General features: G+C 46.9%; 2 protein-coding genes across 2 annotated transcripts in view; both read left to right on the forward strand.

Moving 5' to 3' along the window:
* The first annotated feature begins 371 nt into the window (after positions 1 to 371).
* CMTM4 (CKLF like MARVEL transmembrane domain containing 4) overlaps positions 372 to 16,926 on the forward strand; it is a 31,836-nt gene continuing 15,281 nt past the window's right edge. Inside the window, exon 1 of the mRNA XM_088458342.1 lies at positions 372 to 920. Coding sequence (XP_088314468.1) covers positions 735 to 920 — 186 coding nt within the window. The 5' untranslated portion in view covers positions 372 to 734. The remainder of the gene's footprint in view (positions 921 to 16,926) is intronic.
* LOC148474578 (lamina-associated polypeptide 2, isoforms alpha/zeta-like) lies at positions 2,527 to 8,570 on the forward strand. The gene is made up of 3 exons (XM_088458384.1): positions 2,527 to 2,532; positions 3,986 to 4,130; positions 7,510 to 8,570. Exons 1-3 carry the CDS (start codon positions 2,527 to 2,529, stop codon positions 8,568 to 8,570), a joined length of 1,212 nt encoding a protein of 403 aa, XP_088314510.1.

Here is a 16,926-nt window from a genome sequence, read left to right on the forward strand (position 1 = left end):
TGACGTTAATAACAGCGACAGAAGGCGCCACTGGCAAAATCGCTACCTTTTAATGCAATTTGCAGCAGTAGTAGTAGAACTGCTTCACAAATTCACCCCTAAATCCCAGTGTATATTTTAGCGGTGTTGGGCAACCTGTTAACCCTACAAGTCCCAGAGCACCTGGCAGGGCATGCTGGGACTCGTTGTTCTGCAACAGATACATCATACATGAAGTGTGTGAAGAGAGGACACAACAACACGGAGAGAGGAACGAGTTAAGCTGCTGCAGCGAAGGGCGTGTGGGGCGGAGACGCCGCCGCTGCGACCTTACGCGTGAAGTCACAAAGAGCCGGCTGTGCGATTGGTGCGGGGAGAAAGACGCAGCTGCGGTAGCAGCGAGTCACCGGCGGCGGCATAGACCGAGCGCCTCCATCCCGCTCTCTGTGTGTGTGTGTGTGTACGGCACCGGGGCCCAGGGCGGCGTCTCCGAGTCGCAGCGGGGAGCGAGCTGGTGGCTGAATCTCCTCCTCCGGATCACGGGCTGTGCCGCTGGGCACCCCGAGGCCGGATCTGTCCCAGCTTGCTGCAGCGAGATGGGAGGTTGGTAGGTGCCAGGGGGTGGGTGATCCAAGTGCCTCCAACCGGGCTCAGGGCATCAAGTCACCGACTCCAGGCGGCTGGGGGCAATGCAGCATCGTGCAGACCGTGGTCCCCCCAATCCCTGCTGATCTGAGCGCTGGGGGCCCCCGGGCATGAGAGCCGCTGAGGACATGGATGGGTTTGAGGCAGAAGCGTCCACAGCCTCTATGGTCTCCGGGGCCAGCAGCCCTTACCAGCCCACCACGGAGCCGGTGAGGCAGAACCGGGGCTGGAGGGGCATCGGCTGTGACATGGATTACATCCGCTCAGTCTATGGGCTTCTGAAATGCAGCCAAGTGGTGAGTGATGGGGGAGGGGGGTGCATGCTGGGCTGCAGAGCTCGCACTCAGTGCATGGCAGGGCACCTTGCCCCAGCCTTGCACTCAGTAGTAATTAGCATGCTGTGTGAGAACTCTGTCAGGTGTTGGGATAACAGTGGGTATAGGTGTGGCCCATTTCTGCTTAGCCTGTCAGTAAATATTATGCACACTGCACTGACTATTTTTGTCCTTCAATGGTCATTGACCCCATTCAGTAAAATAGACACTAGCATGTGCCCAGAAACTGCTGCAATGGTTTTAATATGATGGTGCCCATAGCAGAAAGCAGAAGTCGGTGTCTCCTATGTGTCTACTCTAGCTATATTTGTGGCTGTGCATAGTGTATGATACATCTAGTTCTCATTCCTTTAGTATGTTTTTATTTGCGGTTTATAGCTTTGTACAATATGTTTGATGTACTGTGTGATAATGAATGTACCCCATCAGGAGAAATGGGGTTTAAATCCTTCACATGGAAAGTGCCAATGTCAGTATATACTAAATGTGAATAGAGTACATGTATTCTTATTTAGGAGGGTTTAGTTTTGTCAGATCTTTAATCTCACTATGGGCATGAGGCATTACATGCAAAATGTGATGCATCCCGCCACTGACCGCAAGCCGTATGCTTGTACAATTGCGGCTGAAATCGCAAACGACAGTTCTCCCAATAAGAGATGTCCTTTTGTGATATAAGAACTTTGGGGTTTAGGACCCAGGAGTCCTGCGTGTAGGCGAGCCGCGGTGGGCACAGGGAGCCTGAGGGAACTATGCAGAAAGAAGCCCATAAGCTTTTATTAGGCAACACCATTCCTAGATGGCATTTCCTATCTGTTTCAAGTACTGGAAAGTTGGGAGTTTTGTGCCTATAGGGAATGCGGTCAAACCTCCAAAAAGGGCATTTTCGGATGTTTGACAGCATTTTTGGCATTGATGAATTCCACCCTATGTTTCTTAACTGGTGTTTGTTACCCTCCTGCAGGGGTTTGCAGTCGGGAAGCCGGCAGACCTAATCCCGACAGCAGGCTTCCCGACTGCTTTATCCTGGCGAGGGTTAAATGACCGACGTCTACATCTAGGGGGGAGGGTTTTTTTTAGGGCTCCCGGGGGGACCTCCCCCCTGGGAGGTTAGGGTTAGGCTAGGGGAAGGGGGGATTAGGGTTAGGCAGCCCCGGTGGGGACTTATGGTTAGGCACCCCCCCGGGGGACTTAGGTTTAGGCGGCGGGGAGGGGGGGGGGTTAGGTTTAGGCACTGGGGGGCAAGGTTAGGGTTAGGCACCCCTAAATTAGGGTTTGGGGGAATAGGTTAGTGAATACTTAACTGGGGACGATCAGGATTTTCATCCTGTTCGGGCTGCCACTGTCGGGATTTCAACCGCCGGCCAGGGTTTCCGGCGGGAAATCATACCGATTCCCCTGCAGGAGCCCTCAGTTCATGGTGCCTTGTGTTTTCCTTGTCTAAAGGTGACCCTGCATGTGGACAAATAGGGTTATTGCTTCATCTTTATTTTATCCAGTTGACCAACCAAAAATCTTACGTGGCGGCAGTTTCCAGTTATTACACCCAATTATTACACCTATTGAGATGCAGGTACGTGGCCTCATCGCTTAACATTTAAGGCCGGTACTCAGTGGCATCACAAGTGGGGTGCGGGCTACACCCGGGTGTCACCCACCGAGGGATGACACCAAAGTGCCGACTCCCCCTCAGTGACAGGAGCCGGGTGCTGCACTGTAGCATTACACGCAGCACTCGGCTGCTGAAGCGCTGACTGAGCTGGCGCTATGAACTTGCTGGTCCCCGAGGCAGTCTGCATCTCCTGGAACCCCAAAGTGACAACCGGGGGTTCGTGTCATGAGGCCATGCCCCCTCCACCGCGATGCCATGCCCCCTTTTATTGTACCAGGGTCGTGCGCATTACTAGCTGCCCAGGAGGAGTCTGCATCGGGTGTCCCACAGGTAACTGACGCCACTGGCGGTACTCACTAGACGATGTCTAGTATGTACCGACCTTGTTAACGATGGGACCCGGCGGGGTGCCAGCTCCAGGAGCAACGGTGCTACAGCGGGTTACAAGCTGTATCCGGCAGCATAGCCCCAGCTGGCGTTGTCACTGACTATGCGCGGGAGCGCATTGTCGGCGACATAGTGGAATCGGATCGGACGACATATCGTCTAGTGTGTACCTGGCATTAGATTCATGAGGCCAAACTGGACCAACTTTCTTGAACTCCTGTTACTCCATTGTTGCAATTCACCGTACAAAAACAACTCTGCCGACAAAATTTTCATAAAAGCATTTTCATAAAAATTCTTTTTTTTATTTATTTACGTGATAAATGCTACTGCAAAGCTGATTGGTTGCTATCTGCAACTTCCCCACTCTTTTCACTGCTGGATACATCTCCCCTGATCTGTAGCGGCCATTTTACAGGAAAAATTCACCTACCTATGAAGATCACCTTGTTCACGAAGCAGTGCGTTTTACTATTAGCATATTAATTTGTTATTTAATTGTTACAACTGGGCAATAACTAGTTGTTGAACAAGCAGAATGTTTTATTACTAGCCTAATTATTTCATTGTTCTAACTGGGCAATAACTTGATTTTACCGATGACATTTTGTGTTATTTCGAAGTCATTGCCCGAAAGGTCGTTTCTGTGCAATGGCTTACTGCACAAATCCCTGGTCATGTCTGATGATGAATAAGTACAGTATACTGCGGATTAAGCCTGGTGGTTCCCTGGTTACAAAATATGAGGAAAACAATTAGTTTATGTAGAGAGCAAATTCCTTTCTGCATCAGAGATTGTCTGGAAAGTAGTTTGGTCACTGGGTCCTCCTTGCAGTCAGGATTACACAGAGCAAAAAATTGACAACATAGTTGTGTATTTTTATATCTGCCTTTTTAGGCACTTAATTTTTCTTCTTGCTACAGACTGCGGTTGAGGAATTTTGTAGCAGTGAACTAAAAGGATGGGTAGATGGTCTATCCCCTTCTATGTGTGGCTTACGTACTGATTTATTTATATTTTTTGAAGACCGCCATCTTTGCTATAGGCCAGGGAGAAATGTTGACCAAAAGCAATACTTTGAGGTCATTTGTAGAGTTTGAAAAAAAGAGATACCCAATTGGGTTTAAACAGGCGCTGAAATGTGTTGCTTTTCTAGCAGCTACTATGAAAAGTAGGGGAGTCACTCCCTATAAGTACAAAATCACATGCAATAGAGCAAGTAGCGCTAGTGGTATAGTAATTTACATAACATATAGACTGTGGTATTAAATATATAAAACAATTTATTCTAAAAAATGTTGCTGATTCCACAATAGGATATTGCCTATCAGCACATAACATTAAAATCACAAGTTCTCACCCATAATTTCAAGTCTGTATTAAACTTTGATATAAGATCCTAGTGGGGTACCATCGATGTTGCCTCAATTGGGGACTGTTCTTTGGATGTTGTCACTGGCTGCCGCTAGAGGAATATCCCTTAGGTATTATAATCCAATTGGTGGGTCCTCAAGTGATGCGGTCTCCTATATATTATAATTGCTGCTTGGTAAAGTGCCTAGTGCCGCTAGAGGAATGTCCCTTGTATAAGATAGTTCCAGTAATGGGTCCTCAATTCATGCGGTAGCTGGATAGCAAAATTGTGGATGCAGCATAAATGATTTGTAGAGTTTGCCCCATTTGAGGTGTCTTTGGTCCTGCTAATGCATGTAAATATGGCATCTATATAAATGGCATGCACGTAATTGTCTGACCAATGTTGGATCAGGGCACTCACAGTGCTATCTAGATTGGTGTAGTAGTAGCCTATATAGAGATGTGGCTTATCAAGCAGGGTTTTTATATAGACACATGGAAGAGCTTACTGGGAAACTTGAGTTGGCCGCACCATGCAATAGTGCAGGCGATATACGTTAGATTCAATGCTGAAGTACGTGTAGCCCCTTAAATAACTACAGCGCCAATTAAGCATCGTCCCGCATCTCGCCATCTTTATAGAGGTGTTTTGTATATGTGCACCAGTAGGGCAATCAGGGTTTTATGCAGGTCTGTTATGTGGACACACTGGGCACGATTCAATTAAACGTGAAGTGAATAGCGCCAGGAATGAGCTCCCGGAGCTATTCAATGCTGCGTGAAGTTAGGTCGGGGAAGGCTCGTTCTCGCGCCTTAAACAGGGTGTTTTAGGCGCGAGAACGGGCATTTTCTGAGTAAACTTTCCGGCGCGATGTTGTTTTCCCGGTGCTAAGGGCAGAAAACAGCATCGCGCCTGGACTTTTGTCGAATTTCTGCTGGAGGGGTGCGAGAAGAAATCCTTAGTCGGGCTTAGCAGCGCAAATGAATCGAATAGCTCCGGGAGCTGATTCCCAGCGCTATTCACTTTGCGTTGAATAGAATCGTGCCCATTGTGTATGTGGACAATCACAAAGGGCGGGATGTACTAAGCATCGCATCACACCTGTCTTCAGTTTGATTACCGCGGTATGTACCTTTTTAATATCACAAAGGAAAGCTCTCCCGATAAGCTGTCCTTCCCGATGGCTCCTGACAGAGGGCTTCCGGGTTTAACACCCAGAAGTACCTCTTGCGTCCTTTTGCGCGTACGATGAAAGCCGCGGGGGTTGATGGGGAGCAATTCCGATAAGAAGCCCGGGTAGGGCGTTACCCACCGGGGCGATACATTCCGGTGCTTTGTACATATGGGGAATGCGGTAAAACCTGCATTTTCAGGGGTTTTACCTAATTTTCCCCTTTAGTAAATCTCAGCCAATGTCAACAGTATTTTTTTTAAATCTGTTTATGCCCTAAACCTAAATCTAGCAGTAAAATGTACTGTCCACTTTCTGATTGTCCACATTATGACTGGATACCTATTATGCAAACGCTATAGTGGCGCTTTTGAATTGCACTCCAGTTGCTATAGAACCACACATCCCAGCATTCTCCAGTTCTAGCATGGCCTAACTGCAAAACTGCCAGGGCATGCTGGGATGTGTAGTCCTACAGCAGCTGGTGTGCCACACATTTTTCCAAGGTGCTTATTTTTTACAATTCCATTGCTGTATCCTATGTACATACCTATAGCCTTCCCATGTCACACTGCAAATGTCGTAGAGTGCTTTCCATAATTTACCTGAATTTGTCTTTCATCCACTAGGGGACACTGAAGGTGCTTACCCTGGGGTATAGAGGCGTGGATAGCTGGAGCTGGCACTTCAATAATTTAAGTGTGAAGCTCCTCCCCCCCTATATGCCCCATCAGCCCTCAGTTTTAGAAAATGTGCCTACGGAGCTGGTCACAACCTGCTGTGCTCCAGCAGGACACTTATTTTATTTATTTTATTTAACATTTATTCTTTTAATTTTTTTTTATTATTTTAAACATCTTTTGTATTCTTTTATTGAGGTACCCTTCGCCACCTCTCTAAAGGTGGGGTCCGGGCACCTGGCGCCCTGCTACACCTCCAGGGGTTAACCGGAAGGAGTGTGCAGAGCTTACAAGGAAAAGCATCTGACAGCTCCTTAACGCCACTCACATACACAGCACTTCAGCTGCAGAGACACGAAGACAAGTGCTGTTGAAACCGGCCAGGGAGCGCAGTGAGTGTATCACCAGCGCATCCCCCGTCTCCTGCCCCGCTGTCAGCGCTGTATACAAAGAGCGCTATGGAGCATGAGTCATCTGCTCTCCCTCACCCCGCTGCTGAGCGCGGCTATGCGGCTCCTACTCAGCGGGGCTGGCAAAGCGCTGCTCCTGGATTTACAGCTCCCCTCTCCCCGCTGCTGAGCGCGGCTCCTCCTCAGCGGGGCTGGTTAAAGGCTCCCCTCTCCATACGGCTGAGCGTGGCTGGCGGCTCCTGCAACGGGGCTTGCAGGGGGAGGTGATTACTGCAGGCAGCCATACTAGAAGCCCTGTAGGCTTGAGGAAGGGGGTCGGAGCTTAACTGCGCGGACTCCCTGTCTGTTTTACGCGGGAGCGGCTGTGAGAACAGCGTGGCTGCTGTTTGTTAACCTGTTGTTTGCCTGCATCTCTCCATTATAGGTAGAGTGCGGCACAGGCAGAAGGCTGATTCTCCTGACTACATCCCTGAGGCTGTGAGTAATCACTGGGGTGTAAGTGCAGGGAATCTAATGTGTGGGAGGGGGTACCTCTTCCTCTGTGTCCCAACCAGCCTTCTGTTTTATTTCTAATTCACTTTTGTTTCTACTGTGTCCCTTTGGTGACTGTGTGTATCTATGTCAAACAGAACAAAAGTGGCTCAAAAGATGTTTGTCTGTTCTAAGTGTAGCAACAAACTTACTAAGCCACATGCCACTGGGTCCACATTATGTGATGCTTGTATAGCAATCGATCCACCTATGGCTATTACTGCCTCACCTGCTCCTCCATGGGCCGCTGACATTGTAGGAGTTATGTCAGACTTAGCGTCAGAGTTAGCTGAGGCACGTAGGTCTCAGCCTCCCTGGGTGGCGGGGCTAACCAAGTCTCTAGACTCCCTGGTACAGGTTATGGGTACAGCGGCATCTGCACCCTCCACTTCCTACCAAAGACCCGATACAGAAGCGTACTCTGACGACTGTTCTCCAGTCAGAGGAGTCGGACGAAGAATTTCTCGTTACGGAGGATACTGAAGGGGAATTGGATGACGATACCCCTCAGGAGTTTGAGTCCACCTCTCCCGGGGTGGAATCTCTAATTTTGGCGGTCAGAAAGACCCAGAATTTACCTGAAGATATAACTCCTCCATCACAAGAGTTTGAATTATTTCACAAACAACCCAAGAGCTCTGCGGTTTTTCTGTTCTCACAGCAACTTCAGCAACAGCTCTCTGTGGCCTGGAAACAGCCAGATAAGCGGTTCCAAATTCCGCGCCGGTTTTCGTCTAGCTACCCGTTTCCATCATCCATGATGGAGAAGTGGGAAACACCTCCTCCAGTAGATGCGTCTGTCTCCCGTCTCTCAAAGAAAACAGCACTCCCAGTGCCGGGAGCTTCAGTACTAAAAGATCCGTCAGGTCGTAAGTTGGAGACAACGCTAAGATCTATTTATACTGCAGCGGGCGCTCTACTTAGGCCCACACTTGTTACCGCTTGGGTTAGCAAGGCTGTGGTTTGCTGGGACGACCAATTGATTACAGGTTTGGACTCCGGTACTTCCAGAGAAGAGTTACGTCTACTAGCAGAACACATCCGTGAATCTGCAGTTTACATGGGAGAAGCTTCAAAAGATATCAGTCATATTAGTGCTCGCATATCTGCTTCGGCGATTTCGGGCCGCAGAGCCCTCTGGCTGCGCGCTTGGCAAGCTGACGCAGAATCCAAGCGTGCGGTGGAAGGTCTACCATTCACTGGCAACATGCTGTTCGGACCGGAATTAGACAAATGGATATCCCAGGCCACAGGGGGTAAGTCTTCCTTCCTCCCGTCAACTGCACCGGCTCCCAGAAGATCATACACTGGACCTTCGTTTAATTCCTTTCGTGCGCCACATTCCTTTCATGGTAGGGCCAGAGGTGCACCCACACAATCAAGAGGGGGCAGAGGTAGAGGTCGCCCACACACGGTTGCTCGTAGACAGGAGCCTAAACCAGCCGAGAAACAGGTGGCATGACGGTCTTCCGGCACACCTAGGACCATCTGCAGTGGGAGCTCGCCTGCAAGGATTTCAGCAAATTTGGAACCAGACTTCTACAGAACCATGGACCCGCAGAGTAATTTCCCTGGGGTACCGAATAGACTTCGAAGCACCCCCTCCACCTCGGTTCTTCACTACAAGTCTGCCAATACAGGCAGACAAAGCCAGGGTTCTACAGGAGGCTATCCAGTCTCTAGTAGTATCATCTGTGCTAGTTCCGGTTCCGGAACTTCAACGAGTTATGGGGTTTTACTCAAACCTGTTTGTAGTACCCACGCCGGATGGCTCGGTAAGGCCCATCTTAAACCTAAAGTCTTTGAACCTGTATCTGAGAATGTATCGTTTCAAGATGGAGTCTCTGCAGTCAGTCATAGCGAGCTTGGAACCAGGGGAGTTCCTATCTCCATGTTCCCATTTGGGAACCCCACCAGGCCTTTCTGCGTTTCGCCATTTTGAAAGATCATTACCAGTTTCGGGCATTACCTTTCGGGTTATCCTCGGCTCCCCGCATCTTCACTAAACTCATGTCAGTCATGATCGCTCTCCTTCGGTCATCAGGAGTGAACATAATACCTTATTTGGATGACCTGTTAAACAAGGCTCCATCGGTGTCTCTTCTATCAGATCATGCCTTACTGACATATCACACTCTAATCCAACACGGTTGGATAATCAACTTCAAGAAGTCGAATCTCAATCCGTCCCAGAAACTTCTGTTTTTAGGCATGATATTGGATACGGAATCGCAGAGGATTTTTCTTCCAACAGACAAGGCCAGGGATATCCGGTTGTTAGTTCAGCTGGTCCTCAGAACAAAGAAGGTGTCCATGCTACTTTGGCTGCGTCTCTTGGGGAAAATGGTAGCTGCTTTCGAGGCACTACAGTTCGGCTGGTTCCACTCCAGGGTGTTTCAGCTGGACCTGTTAGCACAGGGGTCAGGGTCTCATCTGCTTCTACATCGACAGATCCGTCTGAACCCGGTTACCAGAGTAGCTCTTTTTTGGTGGACACAATCCAGAAATCTGTTAGCAGGCAGAAGATTTGGAGTGTGGAACTGGATCATCGTAACAACGGATGCCAGTCTGCGAGGATGGGGAGCAGTAGTCCTCGATTAGCTATGAAGTGCCAGCTCCAGCTATCCACGCCTCTATACCCCAGCGTAAGCATCTCCAGTGTCCCCTGTGGATCAGAGAAAAGGATTTACCGGTAGGTACCAAAATCCCATTTTTGTGCTCTGCACCATTATCCTAATTGGAGACTCGGTCAGTAAGTTCCTGTGCCTGCTTTGTGCAGCTAATCAGCGCAGTTTAACAAACATTATCATGCTATAACAATGTACATCTCAACCCAATGAAGTTTAGGGCATTGTAAAATATAATTTTTTTATTTTTTTTTAAATATATAGTTTAATGCAAAATGAAATCTTTATTCTATATATCATCTCTCACTGACTAGTGTTATTAACAAAGCTGTAAATAGAATTTGTAATGCGGGTGTGTGACAAGTGCATGTCTTTACCCAGCCACAAGACCTGCATCAACAGGTAATTACACCAGGCCAAACATGACTCTTGCCAATTGCTTTCAGTGCCAAAATGCATTCAGCAAATTATGTAGTTACTAGTCTCTCTAGTACAGGCCTGGCCAACCTGTGGCTCTCCAGCTGTTGTGAAACTACAAGTCCCAGCATGCCTTGCCACAGTTTTGCTATTAGGGAATGCTAAAACTGGCAAGGCATGCTGGGACTTGTAGTTTCACAACAGCAGGAGAGCCACAGGTTGGCCAGGCCTGATCTAGTAGATGAAATATTGTGATATTTCTTTTATTAATATATTGAGCTAGTGTTCTGATTATAGCGTTTGTCCATCGCTACAGTGACAGGAAGTAGCTGCCTGCACATTAAAGATATAGACAAGTCAGCCTTAAGTGCTCCAGCAGCTGGAGGAGACAAACAGGCCCTCGTTCCAGGAATAAATGGCCTTGTGGTTGACGAGGGGAAGAGCAGCCCAGACTCAGGAATGTGCTGTTGGATCCATCTTTGATAAAGTGCCCGGTTTCCTTCTCCTCTGAAAAGCCGTGGACTAATCTTGTGCTGAATTTCCAGATTATGTCTACATACATTACGGGTAGGAACCCTGGATAATGTCAGCCTCATCCAGGCACAATTCTTGGGATTCCTCGCTAAGATACTATATTTGAACCTGCATTTCTTTAAGGCTTTGTATGCTCTGCATTTTTTATTTTATTGTGCATCCTTAAAACGTATCCAACGCACTTGGATGCTAGTAGTCTGAGCATTGATGTTTGCAAATGGATCTGACGCACATTCGCGGTGTGTACATATGGGCATACCCTGCAGCGCTCAGAAGTGTTGCTGCTCTGTAATACACAGAGGTGGTGGGAACATTTCTAAGTACGTTTTATGCTGCAGGAAAGGTTTCAGATGCGTTGGGTAATGAGCTTACAAAGTTCTGTTGAAGTGTGCGCATGGTGTTGTCTTATTGAATAACCTACGTAGTAATCAAAATACTGCTTCAGGTATCCGTCCCATTAGGGGTGCAGTAATTCCAAACTTTTCTGCCTTTACATATGCCTAGTACATCGCAATCCGTATACATTTGTAGTGTTAAAAATCGCCTTTATTAAGTTCAGTCCTGTGTTCTTTAAAGTCCCGGTCAGGTGATCCAAAGGAGGGCAAAATACACTATCAAAGTTTGGACCAATTTGCCCTTAGAGGGTTTAAATCCTGTCACTTCCTATTGGCTGTACAGTATTTTCTGTTGGTGTAATTCGTTCTCGAGTTTATCTACCGTTTTCTTGGGTGCATTCTATAATTCTGCTCTTACCGTAAAGATTCCCTTTCACAATGATTCTGGGTACAAGGCTGATCTTTGTCATATGTGTGTAGATCACATTCAGAACGGATTCCTGAAAGACGTCCTGTGCGTTCTGGGGAGGGGAATTTAATTCAACGCGGTGTGCTGTTCCAGAACTGCTCATTGCTCCTGCCAGCATCACATGTTCTTCCTCATACCCGATGGAGGTGTGAGGGAAAACTTACGACATTCACTCTACCATTTACAGCCGAAATGTGCGCAGCCGCAGACCTAGCGTGGATTGAGTCCCCACCCTATGAATGTATGTATGCCCATGGCTCATGGTATTACTTAATAAGTATGGACGGTCTTCAGTGCCTCCTGGTTGCCTGTCTGTCCTTTTTTTTTTTTCCCAGTTTTTTTTTTTTTTTTTTCAGTTTGAGGTAAATTCAGGAAAGTATTATGTTACAATGGGGCCCATTTATCAAAGTGCATTTGAGGTAAATTCCCCGATAACGCCTGTTTTCGGGGGTTTACCTCAAATACTTAGTATCCCCCGAATGTATGAAGGAGGGACCGCTGCAGGTATCTCCGATACCTGCTGCGATCCCTCCATTGCCGCCGGCAGCCACCTCCCCCATGGGTTTCTATGGGGGATGCGATGCTGCCAAATGTATCAATATCAGGAATGCGAAGCATTCCCGATATTGACCCCAGCAGCTAACGCTATCTGAAGATAGCGTTAGCCGCTGTTTCCTATGGGCACTTACCGCATATCAGCCGGCGGAGGGATCTGCCAGATCCCTCAGCCGGCAATGGACGCCGCTCATGTGCAGTCCGCGGGACTGCGTATGTGCTGAAGCCCCGACTGCCCTCCGGAGACATCGCAGGGACGGGCTCTTTTCGGAGCCAGTCTCCCTGCATGTCCCGGATAATACATCCGGCAGATAGGATCGCATTTTGCAATGCGATCAGGGGCGGTACTGCATGCCCTGATCGCATTGCAAAATGTGATCATTAATAAATGGGCCCCAATGTGTGGCTCTTATAGTTTAGTGGAAGGGGCCATATCTTTGTTTTGCAGACAAATCCTTATTTGTTTTGAAGATAGTGACATTTCTACCTTTTTCCTCAACACTAGTGGAGCAGCTGCTTTATGGGCTGAAGACATCCCATTCCCTCACTTGGAGTCTGGGAGATCATTGAGGCGACAGGAGAAAAGTACCACAAGTTCCTGGTGAATGGAGAGGCTTCGGTACCATGGGAGATGGCTGCCTCCGTTTGTGTGCTATACGGGGACACTTTAACTGTTGCACACTGCTCTATGCTATAATTTCTCTATTAGATTAGAGGGCAGGACAAGGCATAATAATAATATAGAACTCTCGAGCCAGTGTGATCGGTTCCCACTCTTGGAACAGCATCTGTATGATTTCCCAGCGGTCGGGATGCCGGCGGTCAGAAAACCGACAATGGCATCCCAATGTTCAACATACCGACAGGGGCCGGTAAGTAGACTAACCCCCTAACCCTGATCTCCCCCCGGTGGTGCCTAACCTTCCCCTTCCTGCGTCGGTATATTGAGGCCCGGGATCCCGTCTGCCGGCATCTTTACCTCGTCCGCTTGGAACAATATGACCCAGACCTATTTTGTTGTACGAATGACCAGGAGCAGCCGGAGAGTCTGCAAATATCCTTCTTGCCGCTAAAAGATTTGTTTACTTTGGAGTCTGAAAATCCAGAGAAACCGTTTTCATTCTGCAAAATAACGACTCATACATGTAAATCCACTGTATTTCAACATGACTGGCAAGTTTACATTGGCATTAAGGGAGGTGGGCTCTGTAATTAACCCCTCCACCGCCCTTTTGTATTTCTTGCTGAGTAAAAAAAAAAATATTGAGCAATTTGGCCAGCATGTTTATAAAGACACACACACACACACACACACACACACACACCACCACCCCCCCCCCCCCCCCTCTCCTAAACTAGACTTAATAGACCCAAAAGGCTAATTTTCTTTAAAATAAAACCTGACTAGCTGTTTTTATTGACTAGGGGCCTGATTCAGCATGGATCGCAATTGCATCCACGTACACAGATCAGTCAATGGTGCGTACTGCGCAGTGTGCGTGAGTTGTCGTTGTGATCACTTAAGCAGACGCAGAGTGAGTGACGTCAGGTCAGCGATTGGGGGTGGTGACGTGGGGTGGTCGGAGAAACTCAGGCGTGCCTGACCATTAGAATGCCGTTACCTGGGTGTGCATAAATTAGCCACTGTGACCACATACGCAGCTTGTGTACTCACTGTGTGTGATGAGGTTAGCAGTTTCTGAGTAAGGTCAGACCTGTAATTGTGCGCGAGGAGCCGATGTTACTCTATGTTCCCGATGTGTACGCAGGATTGCAAGGTATTAGACGTGCGAAAGCGGTAGTGGGCGTCACTATACTAGCTGTGCGATTGCAGTCATTAGCATATTATTGCAGCATTCCTGCGTGCGTACTGGCAGCTGCGATCGCAATAGCGATCTGTAGTGAATCAAACTTTTGAGCAGACCGTATCTAACACTACCTGTAGCTGAGGGATCTGACTCCACAGAAGAGGGGAATGCTGTCCTCTGCATACACCGGCTGAAATATCTGCATCACTTTAATGGTATGAGAAACACAGGGGTTGGATGCAGAGGGAAAAGGAAGTAGCTGCTATTCCGGGCCCTATTACATAGACCTAGAGTAAAGTAAATGTATTTTGGAATGCTTATAGTTGTACAGAATAAACTGAGATGGGCACATTTCTGTGGTTGCACTAATTGCTTCAGAGTAATTACAGTGATTATAGGAAGAATTATGTGAAACTTTTTTGTTTCTTCTCCAGGGTCCATAAAATAAAAATGTTTTTACTATGCAAACCCCATCACGTCCCTTAAACCATATAAAATTAATGTACACTATGAGATGGATATTCTTAGGGGGGCGATTCAATGGTTTTTAGGTGGCCGTCGGACTGTGTTCAGTTATTATACCGATGGTGGAGGAGGCTACTAAGTGCCACTATTCTTTTCTAAGCGATGCTATCTGTCGCTGATGAGGTCATCAATCTGCTCCTTTTTGGCGCAATAATGGTCTAAAAACCCAGGTCACGCCTCGGGCCACTGACCCGAATTGCAAGTCCAGGGTCGATTGCAGGGTTGCGGACCCGGGACTGTCAACCCGGGTCTGATCCTTACAGACCTAAGCAGGACCCTGGTCGACTTGGTATGCCTTGGCAATTTCCTGTGTTTTTGGCTATGTCTGAAAGGGGTCTTATTTGCTCCTAACTCTGCATATAAGCCCCACGTGTATATAAGAGCCTGGCTATAAACTTCTTTGCTAGATAAAGGCATTTACTATACAGTATACAGCGTATGTTATTATCGGTGACAGGAAGGAAACCTGTAATTATGTTATCATACCCTGCACACTTGTTCCCTTCTGAACAGATCTCCACTTGTCTATCCATCTGCTGCAAGTCTATATATACTTGGTCACATTTATAGAAACTGCTGCTGTTTCCAGAAATTTGGCGGCTTTGGATGTAATAAAAAAAATAATAATAAACAACAAAAAAATAACATTTTAGAAAACGGATTATTTCCCAAAATGAGTTTTAGAAACGCAGCTTTATTTTACAGTTGGAATCTGTTTAATGTTACTGTTTGTGTCACAACAGATTGTACTGTTAAGATGATAAAGAACATTAAGGAGGAACCTGAGCCTGGAGGTTGACTGTAAATACATATTTTAAATTTACTAAATTAAGTTTTTTATTTTATTTTTTATGGTCCTAAAACACAGCACAAATAAAAAAAAAATTCACAGCGCCTATACTCCTGTATTGGCCGATGATAAACAAACTATCATTTGGTGGCCACTCATATTACGAAGTGTCATGTGACTTGCATGGCAACCAGTCAAGTGTCACGTTGTAGTGGACAGAGAAGGTTTGGACCTCCGCTCCCTTATGCTGGCTTGTTTACAGCACCTTAGTTGCCGTTGCATATTGGGAACCAACTCCAGAAAGTTTCGTTTTCTAGAGCTTGACGCACATGGGGAATGCGGTCACACCTCTGAAAACAGCATTTTCGGAGGTTTGACCGAGTCTTTGAGGATGATGCATCCCGCGCTGTATCTGTAATCTACAGGCCACTTCACAGAATTGCCGTGACATGTATTGAGAGAAGCTATATAATGCGCGTTGCACTTCTTCTCAGTACAAGTGTGCTCACTGCGGCTGAAATACTGATAGTTGAGAAATCTGATATATATATATATATTATGCTATTAATGCAAATTAGCCCAGGTGCCCTCTGTGGAGATAATACAAACGACGAAAAAAACAGCGGCACTCAGGGTCTTGAAAAAAATCAAACTGGTGTATTTAGAAAACATCACGAAATAAGTCCAACGTTTCGGAGCCCGTAGCCCCTTTGTCAAGGTGAGTGACTCACTCATTTATAAATCAGGACAAAATGAGTCCCGAACCGCACAGAAACACCCGGTTTTGGGCAAAGCTTTGCCCATTTCCAGGTTCATAAATTAACACTGACCTACCAAAATCAGCAGTTGTGGGTTATGTGTTTGCCATCCCTCAGTGTGTGTATGTATGTATATATGTATGTGTATATAATTTACACATATTTTCTCTGTTCCCAGAGGGACATGCCAAGATGGCAGAGGTCAGTTTTGAGTGGTGTGGCATGGTATGTAATAAGTGAATAATACATACGGCTTCGGGCTGCAGCTCTGCGTAAGTTAGTACATAGAGCCTTTTGTTGAGTTGTTGAACCATCTTCCTATTGCATAGTTGTCAACTGTCCCTAATTTTAAAGTCCGTCTAAAGCTGGGTACACTCTAGACGATAAATTGGATGATTTGAAATTTTTAGACAAATTGGAACAAATTGTCCACATCGTCTAGTGTGTACACACTATTGCGCACTCTCGTGCATCTATCGCATCTTCGGATCGGCTTGCAGAGCAGTGACACCTTCAGGCCAATCTGAAAATATCGCATGCAGTGCATATTTATGCGGGACGGAACGATACATCGTTCCGGAATTTATCATATCTAGTGTGTACCGGCAATCTTGCATGGTCCTAGGCGATGGTAAATCCCCCCGACCATCGGGAAGATTTGCCGGTCGTCTTGTGTGTACTGAACTTCAGGTTGTAAAGATTTGTCCCCAGAAATTTCCCTATTGCTCAGTATTGACCAAATAGATGTTAATTACCCTTATTCTTCTTACTACATACAATTATTACCGTCTTTGCTTACTCTATGCTTCATAAGTAAACACTTACTGACTGGGAGTATTTAAAATGCGGAACAGTTTGAGTTTTGTAGCGACCCAGGGTCTGACCAGCACTGTCCCCCATATGGTGCCTAGATGCCCCTTCTCCACAGCAGTTGTTTTTTAGGTGTCAGCATGTTTATGCCTCACGCCTCATGAGACACATGTGCATTTTTGTCTTGTGT

The sequence above is a fragment of the Taudactylus pleione genome, unplaced genomic scaffold (assembly GCF_031769625.1).
Source record: "Taudactylus pleione unplaced genomic scaffold, aTauple2 ptg000828l, whole genome shotgun sequence".
NCBI classification, from domain to species: domain Eukaryota; kingdom Metazoa; phylum Chordata; class Amphibia; order Anura; family Myobatrachidae; genus Taudactylus; species Taudactylus pleione.